This window comes from Balaenoptera physalus, assembly GCF_965194825.1.
Source record: "Balaenoptera physalus genome assembly, chromosome: 5".
NCBI classification, from domain to species: Eukaryota; Metazoa; Chordata; class Mammalia; order Artiodactyla; family Balaenopteridae; genus Balaenoptera; species Balaenoptera physalus.
The window spans coordinates 116,735,452-116,756,683 of NC_138884.1; the positions used below are offsets into that span (position 1 = coordinate 116,735,452).

General features: G+C 36.9%; 1 protein-coding gene across 7 annotated transcripts in view; it reads right to left on the reverse strand.

The window, feature by feature from the left end:
* Window positions 1-21,232, reverse strand: part of PPA2 (inorganic pyrophosphatase 2) — an 89,837-nt gene that overhangs the window by 51,554 nt on the left and 17,051 nt on the right. For 3 of the 7 annotated variants that reach the window (XR_014263923.1, XM_082462935.1, XM_082462934.1), the window contains 4 exons: window positions 18,376-18,420; window positions 13,995-14,048; window positions 12,424-12,543; window positions 5,014-5,100 (listed from right to left, as the gene is read on the reverse strand). Coding sequence is in view for 6 of the 7 variants with exons in the window: in XM_082462935.1 (XP_082319061.1) it covers window positions 5,014-5,100; window positions 12,424-12,543; window positions 13,995-14,048; window positions 18,376-18,420 (306 nt within the window). In the remaining variant the exon portion in view is untranslated. The remainder of the gene's footprint in view (window positions 1-5,013; window positions 5,101-12,423; window positions 12,544-13,994; window positions 14,049-18,375; window positions 18,421-21,232) is intronic. The other 4 variants (XM_082462939.1, XM_082462938.1, XM_082462937.1 and 1 more) reach the window with 2 other exon arrangements.

A 21,232-nucleotide genomic window follows, 5' to 3' on the forward strand; every position in this document is an offset into this window, starting at 1 on the left:
AAGATAAAACCTATTGCCTCAGTTCCATTATAAAACTCTCAGTCTACCCTGCGAGGAAATTAATGTACACAGCAGATTCTGTTACTAATTCCTTGGGAATCATACAGTTGACCATGTTTCAAAAATGAGTTGACATTCTGAAACAAGAACGTAGGGATGCCTCAAAGATTTCAGGCAGAATCAGACTAGGGTTACTACAGACTTTTCTAGCTATTATAAAAATATTTCAAAAGATAGGATTTTTAAGTCACAAATATATGGGGTCAAATTCTTCCTCCACCATTCCTAGAGGTGACTGAGGCCAACTACTTCACACAATAGTTTAGGACTTGGTTTCTCCACAGTAAAATGGAGATCACATGACTTACTCCTTGATGTAAAGATAAAGAGCAAAGGAAACAACAGATGAATGAACTAGAACACAAGAGGTCTTCCACAGATATTAGTATTTTTTCTCTCTGGGCTCTACCTGTACTTATCTGCTCACACTTGTCAACTGCTAACTCCTGGGAACCTGGAATGAGCAGAATGTAATAGTGGTCTACAACAAAACTTCTATGCTGATTTAGAATTTGAAGAATGAGGTAAACCTTCAAGTGGACCCAATCAATATAAAAAACTATGGAAAGTAAAACTGCTTAAAGCCTGTTATCCTGTGTATTAGGTTTTTACTATAGTGTAACAAGTTATTATAAATCTAAAGGCTTAAAATAGTGTACATTGTCTCACAGTTTCCATGGGTCAGGAGTTTAGGCACAACACAGCTAGATTCTCTGCTTATGGCCTGACAAGGCCAAAATCAAGGTGTTGGCCAGGCTAGGCTCTGATCTGAAGGTTCTAAGGAAGAACCCATTTAAATGCAATTCTTTGCAATTGTAGGACTGAGGTCCCCCTAAACTTGCTGGCTGTCAACCAGGGACTGCTCTCTGCATACAAAAGTATGCTTTCAAGATTAATGATGTATACCTGGTTACAAATCACTTACATTTAAAACGTTTAATTTTATTCCACATATTTAGTGACTTTGATATGTTTATTTAAAAGCCTGTATATCAAGTTTTCTTAGATTCCCTTGTTTTGTCAATAATGACTTAGTGTTACTAAGTCAAATCAATTTATCAGGTACTGAGATTTTCATGATTTCCAGTTACCAATCTCATTAATTACGTGCTCACTGACAAATTTTTACATCAGTGAAAATAAGATACTTTCATTTAATCTTTTCACTTACACTTAATATCTGCATAAGGATTTAAATTAATTTAATAATCTGCACTTAATATAAACTGAGTGGCCCCAAGGATTACACCTTCAGAATAAGAGTTTTCTAAGGAACCTTCCTACATTGTTGGTGGGAATGTTCGTTGATGCAGCCACTATGGAAAACAGTAGGCAGATTCCTCAAAAAGCTAAAAATAGAGTTGCCATATGATCCAGCAATCCCACTCCTGGGCATATACCCAGATGAAACTGTAATTTCCAAAAGATATATGCACCCCTATGTTCATGGCAGCACTATTTACAATAGCCAAGACATGGAAGCAGCCTAAATGTCCACTGACAGATGAATGGATAAAGAAGATGTGGCACATATATACAATGGAATATTACTCAGCCATAAAAAAGAATGAAATAATGCCATTTGCAACAACATGGATGGACTTAGAGATTATCATACTAACTGAAGTAAGTCAGAAAGAGAAAGACAAATACCATATGATCTGTTATATGTGGGATCTAAAATATGACACAAATGAACTTACCTACGAAACAGAAACAGACTCACAGACACAGAGAACAGACTTGTGGTTGCCAAGGGGTAGGGGTGGTAGGGAGGGATGGATAGGGATTTGGGGATTATCAGATGCAGGCTATTATATATAGAATGGATAAACAACAAGGTCCTACTGCATAGCATTGGGAACTATATTCAATATATGTGATAAACCATAATGGAAAAGAATATGAGAAAGAATGTATATATATGTATAGCTGAATCACTTTGCTGTACAGCAGAAATTAACACAAAATATTGTAAATCAACTATACTTCAATAAAATAAAAAGAATTAGGGTTTTCTACTATATAACCTTTCCATCGATGTAATGTTATTTAATTTAGTGACTGTTCTTATCATAAAATAAGACACAGGAAAGTGACCCAAAGTATATAGCACAGCATCTGGCACAAAGGAGGTACTCATTGAAATATTTATATTCTTCCTTCAATCTATTCATTTTATACACACTTCACTACCCCCTCTGGAGAACAAAGGCCAAAAAATAAATTTGTAAACTATAGCTTAAATTTAAAATAAAGCAAACAATTTGGCCATATTTCTGCTGGAGAGATAAAGGAATTATAGAGTCACACAAGCATGAACTCTAGCCCCTATTTGTCCTTATCTGGGTGTAAACTAGAAATGTAAGTTGGATGGGAATCTCCCCTGCAGGAAAGGAGTAAGAGACAGGGGGAAGGAAAAGAAGCTGGGGCGGGGGGGCGGGTGGAGGAGAATAAAAGTACAAGGAAGAAAAAAAGAAGGAAGTGGAAGAATAGAAGGAGAAAAAGCAAAAAAAGAAGGAACAGAAAGTTCAAGAAGAGGATGAAGAAGAGGAGGAAAGGAGGAGGAATAAGAAAGGAGAATGAGGAAGAAGATGAGAAAGAAAAAAGAAGAGTAACAGAAGAACATAGTAAATAAACAAAGTGACAAAGAATCAGAGGACACTATTCACTGAATAACATTCTGGAAACCTAAAAGTGCTAATATGAGTTTCCAGAGAAAACCGATTTAATCTCAGCTAGAAGAATATGACTCAAGTAATGATTGCATTTGGAACGTCTTACATTAAGCACACGCCCTGTGCCAGGCACTGAGTTACACACTGTAACGGTGAGTCCCATCCTCACAGAGCTCACTGCCATCTCGGAGGAGACAATTAGACAAAAAACACAGCACTATTGGTACTGAGGAAGCACAGACCAAAGAGCAGGTATGTTAGTGTACGGAGGGTAAAGGGAGACTTCTGAGAGGAAGTGATATTATAGCTGAGATCCGAAGGATGAGCAGGGGGAGGTAAAGTGAAAAGAAGGGGAAAGTAAAATAAAGTGAAGGAAGAGAATGTTCCATTCCACATAAAGGGAATAGCTTGTGTGAAGGCCTGTACATGAGGGACGGCAGATACATTATAGGAATTGGAAGTTCGGTACAGCTGCAGACGAACAGTGGCAGGAGAGGAAGTCAGAAAAGGAGGGGACAGGGACTAAAAAAGAGTAGAGCCGGAAAGGAATCTGGAAGCAGGAGGGAAAATAAGACTCGGCAAGGAAACTGGTCAGTAGTAGGAATAATTCAAATGCAATATAATTGAGGACTAGACAAAGCTGGCTGCAGTGACAATGGAAAGAAAGAGATGTAAAGGCCATTTAGAACACAGAATCAGTACTTCATGACTAATAGGATAAAGAGAAGCAAAGGATGATCAAGGATGACCCCTCAGTTTCTGGCTCAAGAACCTGGAGGTGAGGAGGAAAGGAGGAGAGATGTCCTTCGTGTGGACAGGAGGAAACAATGAATTCAGTTCCGGACACGATGAGTTTGAGGTGCCTGGGAGACACCCAAGTGTAGGTGTAGGTAGTTGAGAACGTAGGTCTGAGCTGGACATTAATTTGAGAGCAAAACCATGAATGCTTGGGACTGGATCACCAAGGGAGTCTCCACACAAAGTGAAGAAGAGGTGAACCAGGGCACAACCCTCAAGCGAAGCAATGCTCAAGGAGCAGGCAGAAGAAAGGAGCTTGCAAAAGAAACCCAGGAGGAACGAGAATTAGAGGATATCCAAGATATTATGATATAATCAAAGCCAAGCAAAGAGACTGTTTGAAGAAGGAAGATGAGGTTAAAGGTATAAAATACTAAAGTAAATTCAAGTTAGACAAAACCTGTGAAACAGGCCAGTTGGATTTGGCTAAAAGAAAGTTACCAGTAACCTTAGTAAGAGCAGTTTCACTGAAATAATGGGGGGGATGGAAAAAATTTTGAAATAGGTTGAAGATTAAGTGGGAAGGAGGAGACAGAGGTCAGTGTTTACTCTATTTACAAGTCTTCCTATGAAAAGAAAAAAGAGAGGAGGCATATGGGAGGAAGCCAATAAAGAAAGAGAAGTTGTAAATACAGGACAGAGAAGAGCTAAGAAAATAGTGTCACTCAAGAGGCAAGAAGGGACATGATCTAGAGCACAGGGGGACGCCCTGGTCTCATAGTAACAGAAGGAAGGGAAGGAGTGTTTGCAGGCACAGGTGTCTGGTACTCTAACGGGGAAAGTTAGGGGGTTCCTACATGCTGGTTTCTACGAGCTCTACAAAATTAAAGGCAACATGTTCTGCTGGGAGTGAGAACAAAGTACAAGGAGTTTAATGTCTGCAGAGAACAATAAATATTGGCAATAAGTGCAGTAGAAAATAGGAGAAAGGAAGAATGCGAGCAAAGACACACAGTATTCTATGGGTAGCAGTAACCTATGAAAGCTCAGGTTTTGTTTGTCCCCAGTGGGACCCGGCAGCCTGGAAGCAGGCACAAAAAAAGAGTTCCAGCTGGCTTTCACCAGTGTTGAACTTCCTGTCTGGATAATGGGCAAGGACGATGAAGACAGGACTCAGCAAACTTATTCTGTAAAAGGTCAGAGAGTAAATATTTAGACATCGCGGACTGTACGGTCTCTGCTACACTCAACTGCTGCTGTGGTGCAAAAGCAGCCGAAGACCATACGTAAATGAACGGCTGGAGCTGTGTCATTTATAAAAACAGGTGGCGAGCTGGATTTGACTGGCCACCAGCTATAGTTTACCAACCCCTAGTTTAAGAGAAGGAAGTAAAGATACAAAAAAGAACTGATATCAGAGGGATAAATAGGCTAGAACTTTGAAGAGTTGAAGAATCGGTGCCTTCCAAAGAGAACTGAAATTTTATGGCATGAATAAAGTTGAACATATGTTAGAATAACAGCCTATGAAACAAACCTTTGAGCCTATTTCACAAACATCAATAGGATCATTATCTCCACAGCAGTCTGTGCTCTTATCTTTTCGATGGGGATCTTCCCAAGTCTAAAAAACAGAAGGGCGTGGGTGGAATATAGGTTAATACACTCTATAATATATCTTAATCTTTCCACATGTCCACAAAGTTTTACAGATAGCCATAAGCCGAGGGGAAAATTCTCAGAAATTAAATAGGCTCAATGCCAACATGCCAGTACATCCCTAAGCATCATAATAATTAAAACAGATTCATACTATTTCCTCCCTTCTGTCTCTCATTTGTCTGTATAATCACGTCTGAAAGTGGGTGGCATTTACAAACACACTCTTCTTCCAAGTTCAGTCAGTGTCTAAATTCATGCTCACTTATATTTAGAGCTTCAGTTCGGGTGTCCCCGTTGTCTGTGCCCTTGTTTCCACTAACTGTCTGGACTGCTGCTTCCACTACTCACTGCTTCCTTTGACATGGAACAGCATTGGGTCTGGCTTTCCAGGTTTGAAAATAAACTTCCTATACTCTAAGTAACTTCTACTAGAACAAACCCAGTTTTCCCTTCATAAACCAAAGAACAAGTATCTACGAAAGAAAAACCCATTTTTGTCCCATTTCATTCCATTTTAAAAATCCTCTACCTTTGTCATCAAATCTCGAAAACTTGACAAAACCATGAAAAGATGTCAACTCTTCAGTTTACTGAAAAGATTATACCCTGTTGGCTATAAACTATATACATTGAGTATTTTTATAAATGAACAGCATAACGGAAATTTGTTATCAAGTTTAAATATCCCTTAGGCACTATTGTTCCCCAAAAGCTCCATAATTAACTGATTCTAAATGGAACTGTAGAAGTTCCTTGAAATTATTTCTCTCAGATTTATAAGATGTGCAGAGACTGTGTCATCTCAAGAATGTTACCTAGAATTTCAGATTATCCAAGCTTGGCTCCTCTAATTTTATACAGATAATTTAAAATGAACCCTATTTACAGCTAAACCCTAGATAAACTCTAGTATTTCCCTTCTGATCATAATTATAGCATATTCAGGAATAAACTGACCCATCCTTACCAGAAAGCAAAATCAGTAAACCACGACTAACAACATTTCATTACCCCCAAATACTAATATTACTAATAAAATATAAGGATAATAGAAATAACTGTTAACCTTACATATTGGTTATAGGTGAGAGATACCTTCCCAGTGATATACACACACATATATATACATACATGTATCCCATGAAGAATGTACCATTATTCACCCCATTGTACAGATAAGTAAACTGCAGCACAGAGTTTACACTTGCCAAGCTCAGATTCTAAATGGTGGCAATGGGATTAGAACACATGCTATTAAAAATTATGTTACGATGCCCAGATTTTGATAACAAATATTTGGTAATTGAATGGCAATTACTTTCAGATATAACCTTATTCATGAGTCTCTTCTTTTAAATTCTCTTACTCTCAGAATCTCCTAAGTATATTTTCCTACTGTTGCCCTTACTGCTTCTTGTTTTCTATTACCAGGCATCCATTCATTGAGTTAATATTTATTGATTACCTACTCTCAACCAGGAGTTAGGAACAGAAACCAACAGGACACAGTCAATACCCTGAAGAACACCATGTTGATAAATGGTGTAGTATGTGTCACAATGCTACAAAATTAATCTTAATGTGCTGGAGAAACCAAGATGGAAGTGAAGTATAAGTGGAATTAGAAAACCCAGAGGCAGAATCAGAAAATATCTGAGAGGTTCTTCCTTCCTAATGCAGGAATCCTTTCTTGAACCTTCCTTAACCTCACTCCCACTCTCAGAAGGGAACAAATGTGATAAGCTAGAAGTCACTCTGGCCTGCAGGAAGATAGTTTTTAGCCACAAACTACCTTGGCCAAAACATTCAGACCTCAGTTTCCTCACCTATAAAAAGGATGGCTTAAATAAGACAATTGCTGGATACATTCTAGCCCTGAATTCTATGGTTGTTAGTGGTCATTCATAATCCACATAAATACTACCAGTGAACAGGAAGCTCACAAATTCATGAGATAAATTAGCCCATTTTGGTCAGATTTAATATTTACAAAAGTCCTTTCTTGTACTGACACAAAAACTGTCTTCATATAAGTTGTATTCCATTGGGTTTTTGTGAGTGTTTCTGTTTTTTGAGGTTCATTGGTCTACATTCCCTTCAGAAACTCCACTTTCAAAATTACCTATCGATTTAGTTCCTTCTCTTGAGGAAATAAGTACATACAGGCAAAATTCTTAAGCTATAACAATGCTGTCAATTTTAGGGCCAGTGGTTCATGATTTCCCTCACCAGAAAAAAATACCATACTATTTCTTTCTATTTCTAGTCCTGCCTTTAACACTCTATACCTTAGGGCTCAGTTTTTTACTACAAAAAGAGAGTCATACTAAATGACTTCTAACTTAACTTAAAAATATAGTATAATTTCAAACAATCACTAGGAGAGGAAATCTTGACAAAGTTAAAACTTTATGCCCTCGAGTGAAGCTTTAAGTGTCTAACTAGGCAGAGAAACAACTAGAAAAGCACAGTCAGGCTAGAAAAGAAATATCCAGAAGAGGAAATTCCAAATCTTAATATTTGTTTCACAAAAGTGACAAAAGATTAGATCCAGAATTTAGAAGTAACTTCTACAGTTAAATAAGAAAAAGAGCAATGCAATACAAAATGGGTCAAAGACAGGAACAGGTAATTCAAAGAGGAAATATGAATGACTTACAAATATATGAAAAGATACCCAGTCTGATCAGAGAAATACAAATTAAAACCAAAATGAGATGCTATTTCAAAAACTTAAAAATCTGATAATGCTAAATACTGGTAATGATGTAAGAAACCTGGAACCCTACTACTACTGGTAGGAGTATTATTATTACAACTCCTTTTGTAAACAATTTGGGAATACCTTGTAAAGTAAATAGGTATGTAACTCAGAACTTAGCAATCTGACTCACAGGCATATACTTAGTAGTATATATGTATATATGTTAAGTATATAGAAAAATTTTAGCAGGGACCCACGAAAAGCTTTAAAAAGGGTTTAAAAACCAATCAAGAGGAATACAAATAATGCTAAACTCATACAAAGGATGGCTATAAAGCTATGAAAAAAAATCAGAATACACAGATTATTGATCTAGCCTAAAACAAACCTTACTCATCCTCATGAAAGTTTTGAGATCATTACCTTACAATCTTATAAATATTAACCAATACATCTGTAATCACCATGAGCTGGTGCTTCAGTCTCTCCAAAAAAATCACTGAATGGTACAGAGCTGGGTATACAGATGCTTCTTGAGAACTCCTTCCTGATCAATCAGAATTCCTATCATCAAGTCAAAGGAAGTAAGATCTACTCAACCACTACCTGAACTTCACCAGCTTCAATTTGGAGCAAAAGCTACTTACTATTAGCAGCTAATATCAATCAGTGGCAACAGTGTCATCACCAAGACAATACTATTGAACACTCACTACGGGGCTAAACTTGCTTTGATCATCTCATTCAATATCCACAATAACCTTGTGGGGTAGGTAGCAGGATGATACAGATGAACAAATAGGCCTAGAGACATTTAGTCACTGGTCCCAGGTTAAAGCTAAGAAGCGGTACTAAATGAAACTTGGGGTCCTTGAACCAAATTTATAACGAAGTTCAAAGTAATAAATACAATGATATTACATTGAGACTGAAGAAATCTTGAAGTTAGTGATTCTAGTCCTTTTAACATTATTCAGACAGGTCCTCTAAATATTTACGCAGAAAGTTATTACACTTGAATAATATGTGGGAAATATGAACAATCGGGGGGAGACAAACAAAGATGATTCTTGCCCAGTCCAAACTCAAACTTTGAGGAAGGCATTATTGCTGGTGCAAGGGAAGTTATCAGGGTTAAACTGTCTAGGCAGATGAAGGTCTGAAATGAGGGCGCACAGACGGATCACAAGCTAAATGGAGAGGCTGCTACTTAAACAGTATTCTGCTGCTTAAATGTTCTTCCAAGCGTGGTTGGCTTGGTAACTGCTCTGCAGAAACTTCCTGCTGTTACAAGACAAATCGTAAGAGAACAGCAAAATCCAATTACCCACACGTGCCTACGAAGCAAATGCAACATATACCGTGCATTCATGGATTCATTCATCCCAAAATATTTATTGATCACCTACTTGGTGCCAGACACTAAGCTGGGCAGCTGGAAGACATCAGTGAACAAAACAGACAGAATCCCTGCCCTCACGGAGACTGCATTCTAGCTAAAAGATATTAACAATAAACATAATAAATAACTAAGTTATATAGCATGTCCGAAGTTGGTTCGCTTAATGGAAAAGGGAAAAAAAATAAAGTATGGAAGGAGGAATGGGAGTACGTGGGTTAAAACTGTAAAGGATGTTCTGGGCAGACATCATGAAGGAGGTAACTGATCAGCAGACATTTAAGGAGGCAGGACATGAGACCACTGGGAAAGAGTGTCCCGGGCTGGAGGACACAGTAAGTGTGACAGCCTGAGGCAGGAGTGTGCCTGGAGTATCGAGCAGTCGTGAGAAGGCCAGTGTGGAGGTGAGGGAGCAAGAGAAGCTAGACACGAGATCAAAAACATAAATGGAACCGGGGGCTGGCTTTCATTTTAACAGGCTCACCCTGTCTTAACGTCGACAAGGAAGCAAAGAGATATTGGGTACAGTACCTTGCCCATCAACAACTGGCCGAATTTCAACTTTTTATAAACATGAGTCTATGTAGCTATTTTTGTTTGGTGTTTCACTTCTACGCAGTCTATAGTACATTCTTCTGCTGAAGACTCACACACACATACACACACACGCTACAACGTCAGTTTGGGTGTAAAAAGATAGTAAAGATCTCTGGTTGAAAACAGCAGAGAGAATACAGGTCTATTTCCTCTTCCTCACTTCCATTCTAGCCACACTGGCCTCCTTTCTGTTACTCAGGCACTCGAGGCCTCCTTCTACCTCGGGACCTTTATACTTGTTTCTTGATGAATTCCCCTAGACGGCCCTGGATGGCCCTCACTTCCTCAGGTCTTTACTAAGATAATCACCTTCCCACTTTCTTCAGGTCTGCCCCCCAGATAATACCACCTCACTGAGGCCTTCTCCCTGTGTAAACTGCAACAATCCCAACACACCCCAGCCCCATTCCCTGCTTTATTTTTCTCTAACACGCTTACCACTATCTGATGTACTGTACATTTTTACTTTTTTTTTTGTCTGTCTCTCTACCCAGAATAAAAGTCCCAGAAGAATTTTTGTCCCTTTTATCACTGCTTTACCTCCAGTACTTAGAACATGGCCTGGCAAACGTTAGATACTCCAAAAATGTGTATAGAATGAATAAACAGCTCTGTGAAGGAAGGGCTGGTGTGGAAACGCCAAGGGGCACTCGAAACACTGAAGAAGCTGCTGTGGTGGGATGGAAGTGAGGAAGGACAAAGGTTGCAAAACGAGGCTGGAGAAGCAGGGCCACATCATGAAGGGCTGAGGAGCCATGTTAGGAACTTTTTATTTTATCCTTTTAGCAATAGGAAACCATTAAAAGGTTCTCTTATGGGCAAAATGGTATTTTGGATACTAGGTGGAGTATAAAATTTCGGTAGGCAGTGGTGAAGGCAGGGGGCAAAGAGCCAGCTTCAGTCGAACTCTGCTCTAATAGAAGAACCACTGCACCTAACAGACCAATATAATAGCAGTAAGCACTGCTCCACTGTAACCGCTGGTTTAGTTGATGATCACCCACCCCCAAGAGACTATATAAAGACCATATAATAATAAAAGTACCAACAGTAATAATAATGTGATCACTATCTATTAGGTGCTATTCTAACATAAACGGGCAATAACTCATTTAACCTCAGCAGGACCATGTGCAGTAGGTACTTTATCATCTCTATTTTACAGATAAAGAGGGTGAGGTACCGAAAGACAAAGGAACTTGCCCAAGGTCACATCACTAGGAAGTGGCAAGCTGGATCCAAAATCAACATTCTTAGTCACTTATTATGCTGCCTTGACCTTATACATATCTCTCATTTTTCTTTGTTTACCCAACACCTAATACACAGCTTAGCACATAAATCCTTAATAAATGTTTAATGAAATAAACAAATACATACTTTTTATGGCTCTGTTTTTGTCTTTCTCTAATTCAATGGCTTCTTTGGCCTTCCCCTCATCTATGTCTTCTCGTACAGACCTATCCCCCAAGCTTAACAAAAATATTCTTGCTCTTTCACTGCTAGGTCAAACAGGATGTCTACTTAGGCACCTGGGGAGTCAGAAAACCTGCCTTCTTGGTTTCAACAGACATCCTCATTCTTAGCACACCATGTCAGAAATGCCTGTTTTAACCAAGAATGTATCTACTTGGGTGGTCTAACTGCATCAAAGACAGCCTGACTCTTTAGAAAACATTTTTCTTTTTTCTTTTCCTGTGAATGTTTATTCTACATGGGCAGCTGTTTCTCTGAGTTGGATAAAGCAAGACCTCCTTTTCTCAGATATTTTCCAAAAAGCATCTTGGAATTTCATGCAAAATATTAAAATTAATAAATAAAATTTAAATAATCAAAATTAAATATTCAGATAGACAGATGCTCTAATGGCTTTTATAAACATAAAGGCAGATGCTTCTCTATGTCCCCAAACCTAGACTTCTGAATCTGCATATTCTGAGTTTTACTCACTAAATTATCTGGAAGGAGTTACCACTTCCCAGGAGTGAGGAAACATGAGAAGAAAACAAAAAGGGAGAAGAAAGGAAGAAAAGCAAATAGTGTTACTCTCTAATAGGAATGCTGCTTTACCATTACTTAGTCATTGTTTCCATTGCTTCCCACTTAAAAATTATAAATTCATAATAGTATATAATTAAGTTGCTTTAGTCAATTCACAATGAGTTCTGAAAGAGGTAACAATTTAAAAGGTTCATCTGTTAAAATTTAAAAAACAAAATTCATGCTGTCATATATGAATGTATATAAAACCATAACTTGTCATATCCAAAGAAATGACTGCAGATAAAGGAGATAAAACATTTTTACCAACTCTTAATAGCCAAGCCCAGAAAAAGAAATGCATTCAAAATGCCAAATGTGATTGTTCTATATACCTAACTCTAAGAACTTGAGTACAGACATATATATACTTTGAAAAAAAAATTTACTGATACAATAAAATTCCACATTAAAAAAATTTATATTCACAAATCTCTCACACTGACATGTCCTCAGAACCAATTTAAATTCAAGTAGTTCACAGGATTTACAAGGCAATTTTTTCAGAAGATAGAGAAGTTTTACCATTATAACAAAAATGTTACCTGAGGGAGGGCACCATAATTCCATATATAACCCTTGTGAGGAAAGATATTTGCCACGTAGCGAAGCTTGCCATCCTTTACATCTTGTTTAATGGGATTCAATGGCTCCTTTGTGGCAATCTAAACAGGTCATGGAACAAAGAGGGGTGGGGGATAAGAAACGATTAATCCTATATTCAAATAGTATTTTTAAAATCTGCCATTATCAGACTAAGTATTCATAATCCAACTTACTGATCAAAGACACTTTAAAATAAATTAAGCCAGTTCTTGTTTCTAATTTACCGTTCTGTATTAAAAAAACTGTCTGAAAAGGAAGCATCAGACTATACTTTAAGGCACTCTATTACTTATGAACTCATTATTTCTAACACAAATAAGAAAGCTTATTGAAATGGCAAGAGGATAAGGATTAATCAGTTTGTTCTTTGTTACTAATCTCGGACTTTCTACCATCAATCTTATAATAAAGTTAACTTAAAGATTTTCACCAAGTGATTTCATTTCAAGGTTACCTTTCAATCAAACATATCCAAATTGCCATGCAAAAAGAAAAAAAAAAAAACTATCCTATAAAGTATATAAAAAATAACTGAAGCCATGTTTGAATGAATAAACACTGCTTAAATTAGGCAGAATCTCACAGAATCTTGATCCTATACCCAAGTGAGGTAGAGAGTAGCCAGATTGATAAAACATTGTATTTAAAGCAAGAACAAAAGAAGAATCTAGTATCTTTACTTTTTCCTATTAAAATATTAACAACAACAAAAAAATACTACCAGGACTTGGTGAAGGTACTGACAATCCTCCAAATATAAAATCTGAGAAATATACACTGACATAACAATCCTTAAACACTTGAAATAATACTTGCCGTCACATCCAAAGTTGTAGGAGAAGGCTTAAATAACTAAACAAAGTACCATAAATTAAATTTCACTCGGAACTATAAGGGATCTTACCGAACTGAAGATGAAATCCTAAAATTCTGAAAAGCAAAAGGGAAGTTCTTGACAGGTTCATGTCTCACGGAAAAACTTAAAAAAAAAAAAAAAAAAAAAACGCTAACCAGGGGAACAGCAGATGCTCTTAGAAAGTGCTCAGAAACCAAGAGTTGGCCAGCAAAATGCTTTCATTCCTAGTAGACTAAAATAAAATCTAAAGGAAAATTAAGTCCTGAGAAACCAAAATTATCATCAGCCCCAAATAATATGTTTCAGTTGTGTCTATGAACAAACTACATCTCAGAATCTATTTAAGAAAATCTTGAAAATATTTGTCATTTTCAAAGACAGAGGAGTCAAGAAAAATTAAATAAATACGTGTATAACAAACTAGGGAGGCAAAAATGGAAAACACTTTCTTTAAAGTGTAAATTCAGCTTTGAATAATATTTTCCTTTTTGAAATTAGATTCAAAATAAGTTCACAAGAATGTTTTCCATTGTTTTAATTATAAAGAAGTTTGTCAACCATCCCAATTTCAAAATATTATGGCAAACAACTTGAAACCAAGTTTTTATATCATTATTATCATTTCCATTTGATATTAATAGGCTATATCCATACCTCCATTTTAGCATTTGTCCACCGAGGTACTTCTACAACCATATTAAACAAATTCTGCAATTTAAAAAAACAACAAAGAGAAAAAATTTTAAATTTTGCCTTCCTTTATCTTTTCACATATCTCCTGCATGAGAATGCTTTAGTTTTTTTCCCACAAAAAATGTTGAGCGTCTGCATCATATGTCTCCCTATGCCTTAAATTCCTTCTAAAAAATTAGAGAAGTTGTTTAAAACACAACAGAATTTAAACCTGATCGTGTCACTTGCCCACTACCGTACAGTGTTAGGAGTTGCTACATTTCTGGAAATACCTTTGCAGGGTAGTGAAAGAACCAGAATGGAGCCAGGAAACTTGTTTCAATTTTTATTTTCCAGCTAAAATAGGAATGAGAGCTGAACGTGTCACTTTTCCAGTCTACAAAGTAAGTGTGATAATCTCCTTCCTCACCCCACACAAGGTTGTTGTGAAGATGAATTACATATTTTAAATGAAAATACAATTACGAAGTAATTTTTTAAATTATAAAACAATATTTAAATCCAAGTTATTATGATCATAATATAAAATTAAGGCTATTGGTATAGGTAGTTATAAAGCTTACAAAGAGTTTTAAAGCTTAGCTTGCATATCTAGTGATCTCTGGTTCCCTAAAGTTATAAAAGGACCACTGCTTCTTTTTAGCATTTCTGAACTTTGCAGAATACATAAAACAAAGGAGACTCTACATCAGTGATGAGTAAAAATAATTTCCTACAGTAACGGCCTCACAAAGAGAAAGTCTTACAGGTAAAGTTGACTTGCATGCCATTCTGATATCAGTAACCAACAACTTATCAAAGCAATACTTTAAAACAGTCCTACTCCAAGTGTGGTCATGGACCAGGGCTAATCTGTAATCTGACTGTTACTGGTTCATTTAGAAACATTTATAACAATCTGACAGAGTACTTTTTATGACTGTTGACCTAATAATAAAAATTTGGCACTTGAATTACACTTTTCTAATAATTCATTTTGATTGTATTTTTTTAAAGTATCAGTTCACAACAGATTAGAAATAAACAAACAAAAAAACTGTCCTTCACCACAGATCATTTGGGAAGCAGTGATTAAATATACTTATTCTCAGCCGTGCCACACAGCAAAATCACCTGGAGAGCTGTAACCGATTAAAAAAAAGAAAAAGATTTTTAGAGTCCCATCTCCTACATATTTGAATTCAATGGTTCTCAGGTGGAGCCAGGGCACTGCTTATTTTTAAAAGCTTTCCAAGCAATTTTCATATGGAGCCAGAGTTGAGAACCTCTGGTTTAAAGCACTATTAAACAGTATCTGGGGCTTTCTCAGTGAAACATGAATGCTATTAATTCAAAGAATGCCATTTATACAATTAAATATAAATCAAGCCACAAAAATAATGATGGTAAGTTCTTCTAGATAAGACTGAAGTTTACCAGTGACAAAACTGCATACTCATAACGAGATAAGGAACAAAGCTGAGAATGAATTCTCAACAATTGCTCCTTAGAAGTATGTCTCATACCTATCTTAGCAACCTTATACACAGGCCTGCTGTTATGTTTCATTTTCTATGCTCTTTCATGAGGTACCCCAGCACCTGTTTAAATATGTCTGAAGTAGCTGTTAAAAAGAAAAACCTAAGGAAATGGCAGATGTTCACATAATTTATTCATCCCTGAAAGTCTGGCTATAAGAGAACAAATGCATGCAGATGAATACTCAGAGGTGACAGAGAAGACAAAGCTAGTGACAATCCTTTTACACAACGACACCTACCAAAAGCACTCACAGAGACTTGAATTAGGCCAAAAGAACAATGGATCAGGTTTGAATTTTAAGCCTGCAAACTACACTCTCCCTCATCATTTGTTCTTGATCACTAGGAGTGTATTTCCAGCCTGTTTTTCTTCTCTCTGGCTAAAATGCATACGACCTGTAATTTTTTAAAGCCAATGTTAATCTGGTTATCCTAAGATTAGTGTTAATTACAAACCAAAAATGGCCTGCTGAAACTTATTAGAAAATCACAAAGATACAAGGGGACACATTTCAAATTCAGAAAGTTGAGTATGGGTCAGGGGCATTTACTTCCTCCTTCAGTTCTTTTCTTTCTATTTTTCCCTTCTATTTTTATTGCAGGGGAAAAAAAAAAGATGAAAAAGCAGTCAGTAGATTTTACATACTTGGGGAAAAAAATGAGAGGAAATCACTCTTCTATCCTCTTTCTCTTAAAATATCAAATAAACTTTGGATTTGACACTAAAAGCAAAGGCAACAAAAGCAAAAACAAATAAATGGGAATACATTAAACTACAAAGCTCTGCACAGCAAAGAAAACTATCAACAAAATGAAAAGGCAACCTATGGAATGGAAGAAAATATTTGCAAGTCATATATCTGTTAAGGGGTTAATATACAAAATATATAAAGAAATCATATAACTCAACAGCAAAAAACCAATCTGATTAAACAATGGGCACAGGTCTTGAATAGACACTTTTCCAAAGAAGACATGCAGATGGCCAGCATCACTAACCATCAGGGAAATGCAAATCAAAACCACTATGAGATAGATGCTCATGCCTGTTAGAATGACTATCATCAAAAAGACAAGAAATAACAAGTATTGGCAAGGATGTGGAGAAAAGGGAACCCTTGTGCACTGTTGATGGGAATGTAAATTGGTGCAGCCTCAATGGAAAACAGTATGGAGGTTCCTCAAAAAATTGAAAATAGAACTACCATACAACCCAGCAATCCCACTTTGGGATATATATCCAAAAAAAATGAAAACAGGATACTGAGGAGCTATTTACACTCCTATGCCCATTACAGCATTATTCACAATAGTCAAGACATGGAAACAACCTAAGCGCCTGTCAACAAATGAATGAATAAAGATGTTGTATACATACAAGGGAATATTATTCAACCATAAGAAGGAAATCTAGCCCTTCGTGACAGGATGGATGAACCTGGAAGGTATTATGCTCACTGAAATAAGCCAGAAAGAGACAGACAAGTACTGCATGGCATCACTTATATGTGGGATCTTAAAAATTTTTTAAAGCCGAATTCATATAAAGAGAGTAGAAAAGTGGTTGCCAGGGCCTAGGGGGTGGGGGAAATAGGAGAGAATTTTAAAAAACAAAATAAAACAAAACCAAAAAACCCTCAAATCAGGTAGTCTCTGACACACAAACTATGTAACTAAGAATTAAATGTTAAGTTGGCTGTGTGTACTCGGAATACATTTCTCCCACTGAAACAACTGTTCCCAGTTTAACACTCAAAGTCTCTAGGAACCTATAAAGACTTGAGCCCCTGAATGTCTATTCACCCAACATCTAGAGCAATGGTTCTCAAACTTCAGGTGTATAGGATGCCTTGGAACACTTGTTAAGCATGTAGACTAGCCAGTCCCCAGCGAGCAGAGATTCTCATTTAGTAGATATGGAATGGACCAGGAATCAGAAGTTTTAACAAGGGCCCTGAGCAGTTCCAATGCAGATGGCTTAGGACCATTTTGACAAACACTAGTTTAGGAAAATACAAGATGGAGGGCAGGCAAAGGTGACAGGAATTAAACAGCTCCACAGCCATATTTGGAAGTGGATTCAAAGGCTGGGGTCACAAGTTTCAGCCAGACGAGAGACTAGATAGCAGTAAGGTTGGAAAGGGAAAAGAAGGCTAAGGAAGTGGCAGGAAAAACTGCCTGGAAGCAGCAAGATAAAAAGGTATCAATAGCAAGAAACGGGATGATCCTAAGTCAAGAAATATGTCAAATGTTCTGATCCTAAGCCAAGAAATATTAAAAGTTTGACAGTCACATACTTGAAAGATTGATTTAGAATGTATTTATTTTAGCATATAGTTGGTATAACTTTTTTTTTTTTTTTCTTCTCTACCCCCAAAAGAGTTGTTCCTGGATCCTAGAATAGTCAGATTCATAAACAGAAAGTAGAATAGTGGTTAGGGGCTGCATGGAAGTGGGAATGGAGAGCTTTTGCTTAATGGGTCCAGAGTCTCAGTTTGGGAAGATGAAAAAGTTCTGGAGATGGATGGTGGTGATGGTTGCACAACATGCTAAAGTACTTAATGTCACTTAAAGTATACTTAAAAAGTGTACAATAGATAAAATGTTATGTTATGTATATTTTACCACAAGGGAAAAAAAGTAAAATGGTAATATTGTCCCTAGCTGCCTTAAAGAGTTACTAGAAGAAGAAAAACATCAGAATGCACACAAAAGTTTTGCAAGGGAGAATAATTCAGAATCATTTTACAAATGCAAACTATCATCAAGGTCTTTAAGAGACAATGTAAGTGAGACACACAAATAAAAACCTTTAGATATACCTCATATTCATCATTTCGTGCTCTCTTTGTAGGAATGCCATTTTCCTATAAAAGAAAAGATGGTTATCAGAGAAATTCAATTCAAAAATACAATGAGGTACCACCTCACACTGGTCAGAATGGCCATAATCATAAAGCCTACAAATAATAAATGCTAGAGAGAGTGTGGAGAAATGGGAACCCTCCTACACTGTTGGTGGGAATGTAAATTGATACAGCCAATATGGAGGACAGTATGGAGATGCCTTAAAAAACTAAAAATAGAACTACCATATGATCCAGCAATCCTATTCTTGGGCATATCTATGGAAAAGACAAAAACTCTAATTCGAAAAGATACATGCACCCCAGTGTTCATAGCAGCACTATTTACAATAGCCAAGACATGGAAGCAACCTAAATGTTCATCAACAGATGAATGGATAAAGAAGATGTGGTATATACCTATAATGGAATGTTACTCAGCCATAAAAAAGAATGAAATAATACCATTTGCAGCAACATGGATGGAACTAGAGATCATCATACTAAGTGAAGTAAGACAGACAGAGAAAGACAAATATCATATGGTATCACTTACATGTGGCATCTAAAAAAATGATACAAAACAACTTATTTACAAAACAGAAGTAGACTCACAGACATAGAAAACAAACTTATGGTTACCAAAAGGGAAAGAGGGGGAGGGATAAATTGGGAATTTGGGATTAACAGATACACACTACTATACATAAAATAGATAAACAACAAGGACTTACTCTATAGCACAGGGAACTATAGTCAATATCTTATAATAACCTATAATGGAAAAGAATCTGAAAAAGAATATATATATTGTGTGTGTGTGTGTGTGTATATATATATAGAAAAAACTGAATCACTTTGCTGTACACCTGAATCATTGTAAATCAACTATACTTCAATTTAAAAAAGAACGTATTTATGATTGTGATATTTCATGAAAGAATACAGCTGCATTGACTGCAAAGCAATGAAAATACGCCTATTGAATAAACATTCCACTACAGAGGCTTCCAGAAACCTGACTCGACAGAGAATCCACCAAATGCCCACTTCATTTTTCTCTCACCATTCGCATCCCCAGTGCATGAGCATCAAAGCATTTCATAAAACAAATTATCAGAAAAGCTAAATCTCTTTCAAGTATATTTTCCTAGTTTTTATAAAACAAGCAAAGGCTCTGTTCAGTCTTTAAGGAAAGACTGGCAGTTTCCAGTGACTGTGCTTAAAACAGTCATTTCATTATTGAAGTGAAACTCCAGGGAGTGTGACTAACAAGCCATGAAGGCGCTCGGCTGCACCTCCTGCCTGTGATTTCCACCAAGGTGTGATGTCTGTGCCTCCATCAAGCACTTTTAAATTAAGAGTATGTGGTGGGTTGAGAAGCAAAATTATGCCATTCACAAATGCTCGCACATTATATGCAACTTTTACACACCAGAACAACTAGTGGAGGAAACAAAAACTAACAGAAAAACAATTATTCCAAGTCGGCCCGGAAACATTCTTTCTGTTCCTAAAATACCACCACCCAAAGTATAAGGTGCAACCATTCTAACCATTAGGACTGGGAATGAGGGAAACCTATTTACATAACCGCTGTGTGTACCAGTCTCCAAAAGGCCCAGAATTCACCGGTATAGCCTGTTCTACTTTGTCCTGCCCTATCCTCAATTTTTCACAACCCCAAATCTCATGTTCCCCAAAACCCATCCTCCTTAGGCAGAATATTATGCCCACTGGGATGTTTAAAGCCCACTCTTTGTTCCACCTCCACCCCTACCTGCTACATGATTCCTCCGAATATTATTATCATCACTGTTACTGTATAGGTATTATTAGGTATAAAGATTTTGTCACAGCACACCTGAAGCAGCGCCCACCACTCACTCCTACCTTCCTTACCCTATTCTCGTTTCCGAGCACATAACATTATCTGATTGACTTGTTTATTTTCAGGTTGTTAGTCTCCTCCAGCTGAGTGGGAACTATATTCACTTTATTTACCACTGCAACTCTAGTGCTTGGAATACTGTCAGGCTCATAATAAGCATGCAATAACTGTTTACTGAATGAATAAGTCTATGAATAAATAAATAGATGAACGCACGCACTTTTAGCCAAAATCAAAGAGAATTTTTGGGAGATGTGAGATATCTAGGTTGGATAGCCCACTGGCCAAAACAAAACACGTGGACACACACACATACACATACACACATTCACACACACACAGTACTGTGGAGTTCTTTCTGCCCTCTCATTGGTTTCTTTCTCTCTCCAGATTACATGACTCCTTGTCCTGTAGCTGAATACTCCTCAGAAGTAATGAGCTAGAAGGATTACACAAGAGCAGTTAAGATACAGGCTTTGTAGAAAAGGGTACCCCTGCCTGCTGGGCATCCTTTTCCTCGCTCTTTCTGGGAAAATTATTTATAGAAAATTCTACAGACATTATAGGAAATGACTATAGTTTTAAATGTGTTTGTAAATAATAGTTTAGAATAAAATACCTTTCCTTTTGCTTTTTTTTTTTTTTTTACTGTATCAAGTCACCATCACCTATTGTCTTCTTGACCTCAAACCTGCTATCATTTAAAATAAAGCCTGAAGAAATGTTTAAAAAAAAAAAAAAAAGATACAGTCTGTGGAGTTAGAGCACCTAAGTTCAAATCTCACCTCCACAACAAACTAGATCTGTGACCATGGGCAAGGTACTTAACCTCATTAACAAAATAAGGATGATAATAGTAGCCCGGGACATTTTGAAACAATGCAAGTCAAGCTCTGGGCACAGTGCTTGGCTAAGCACTAGGAGCAATCAATAAATCTTTGC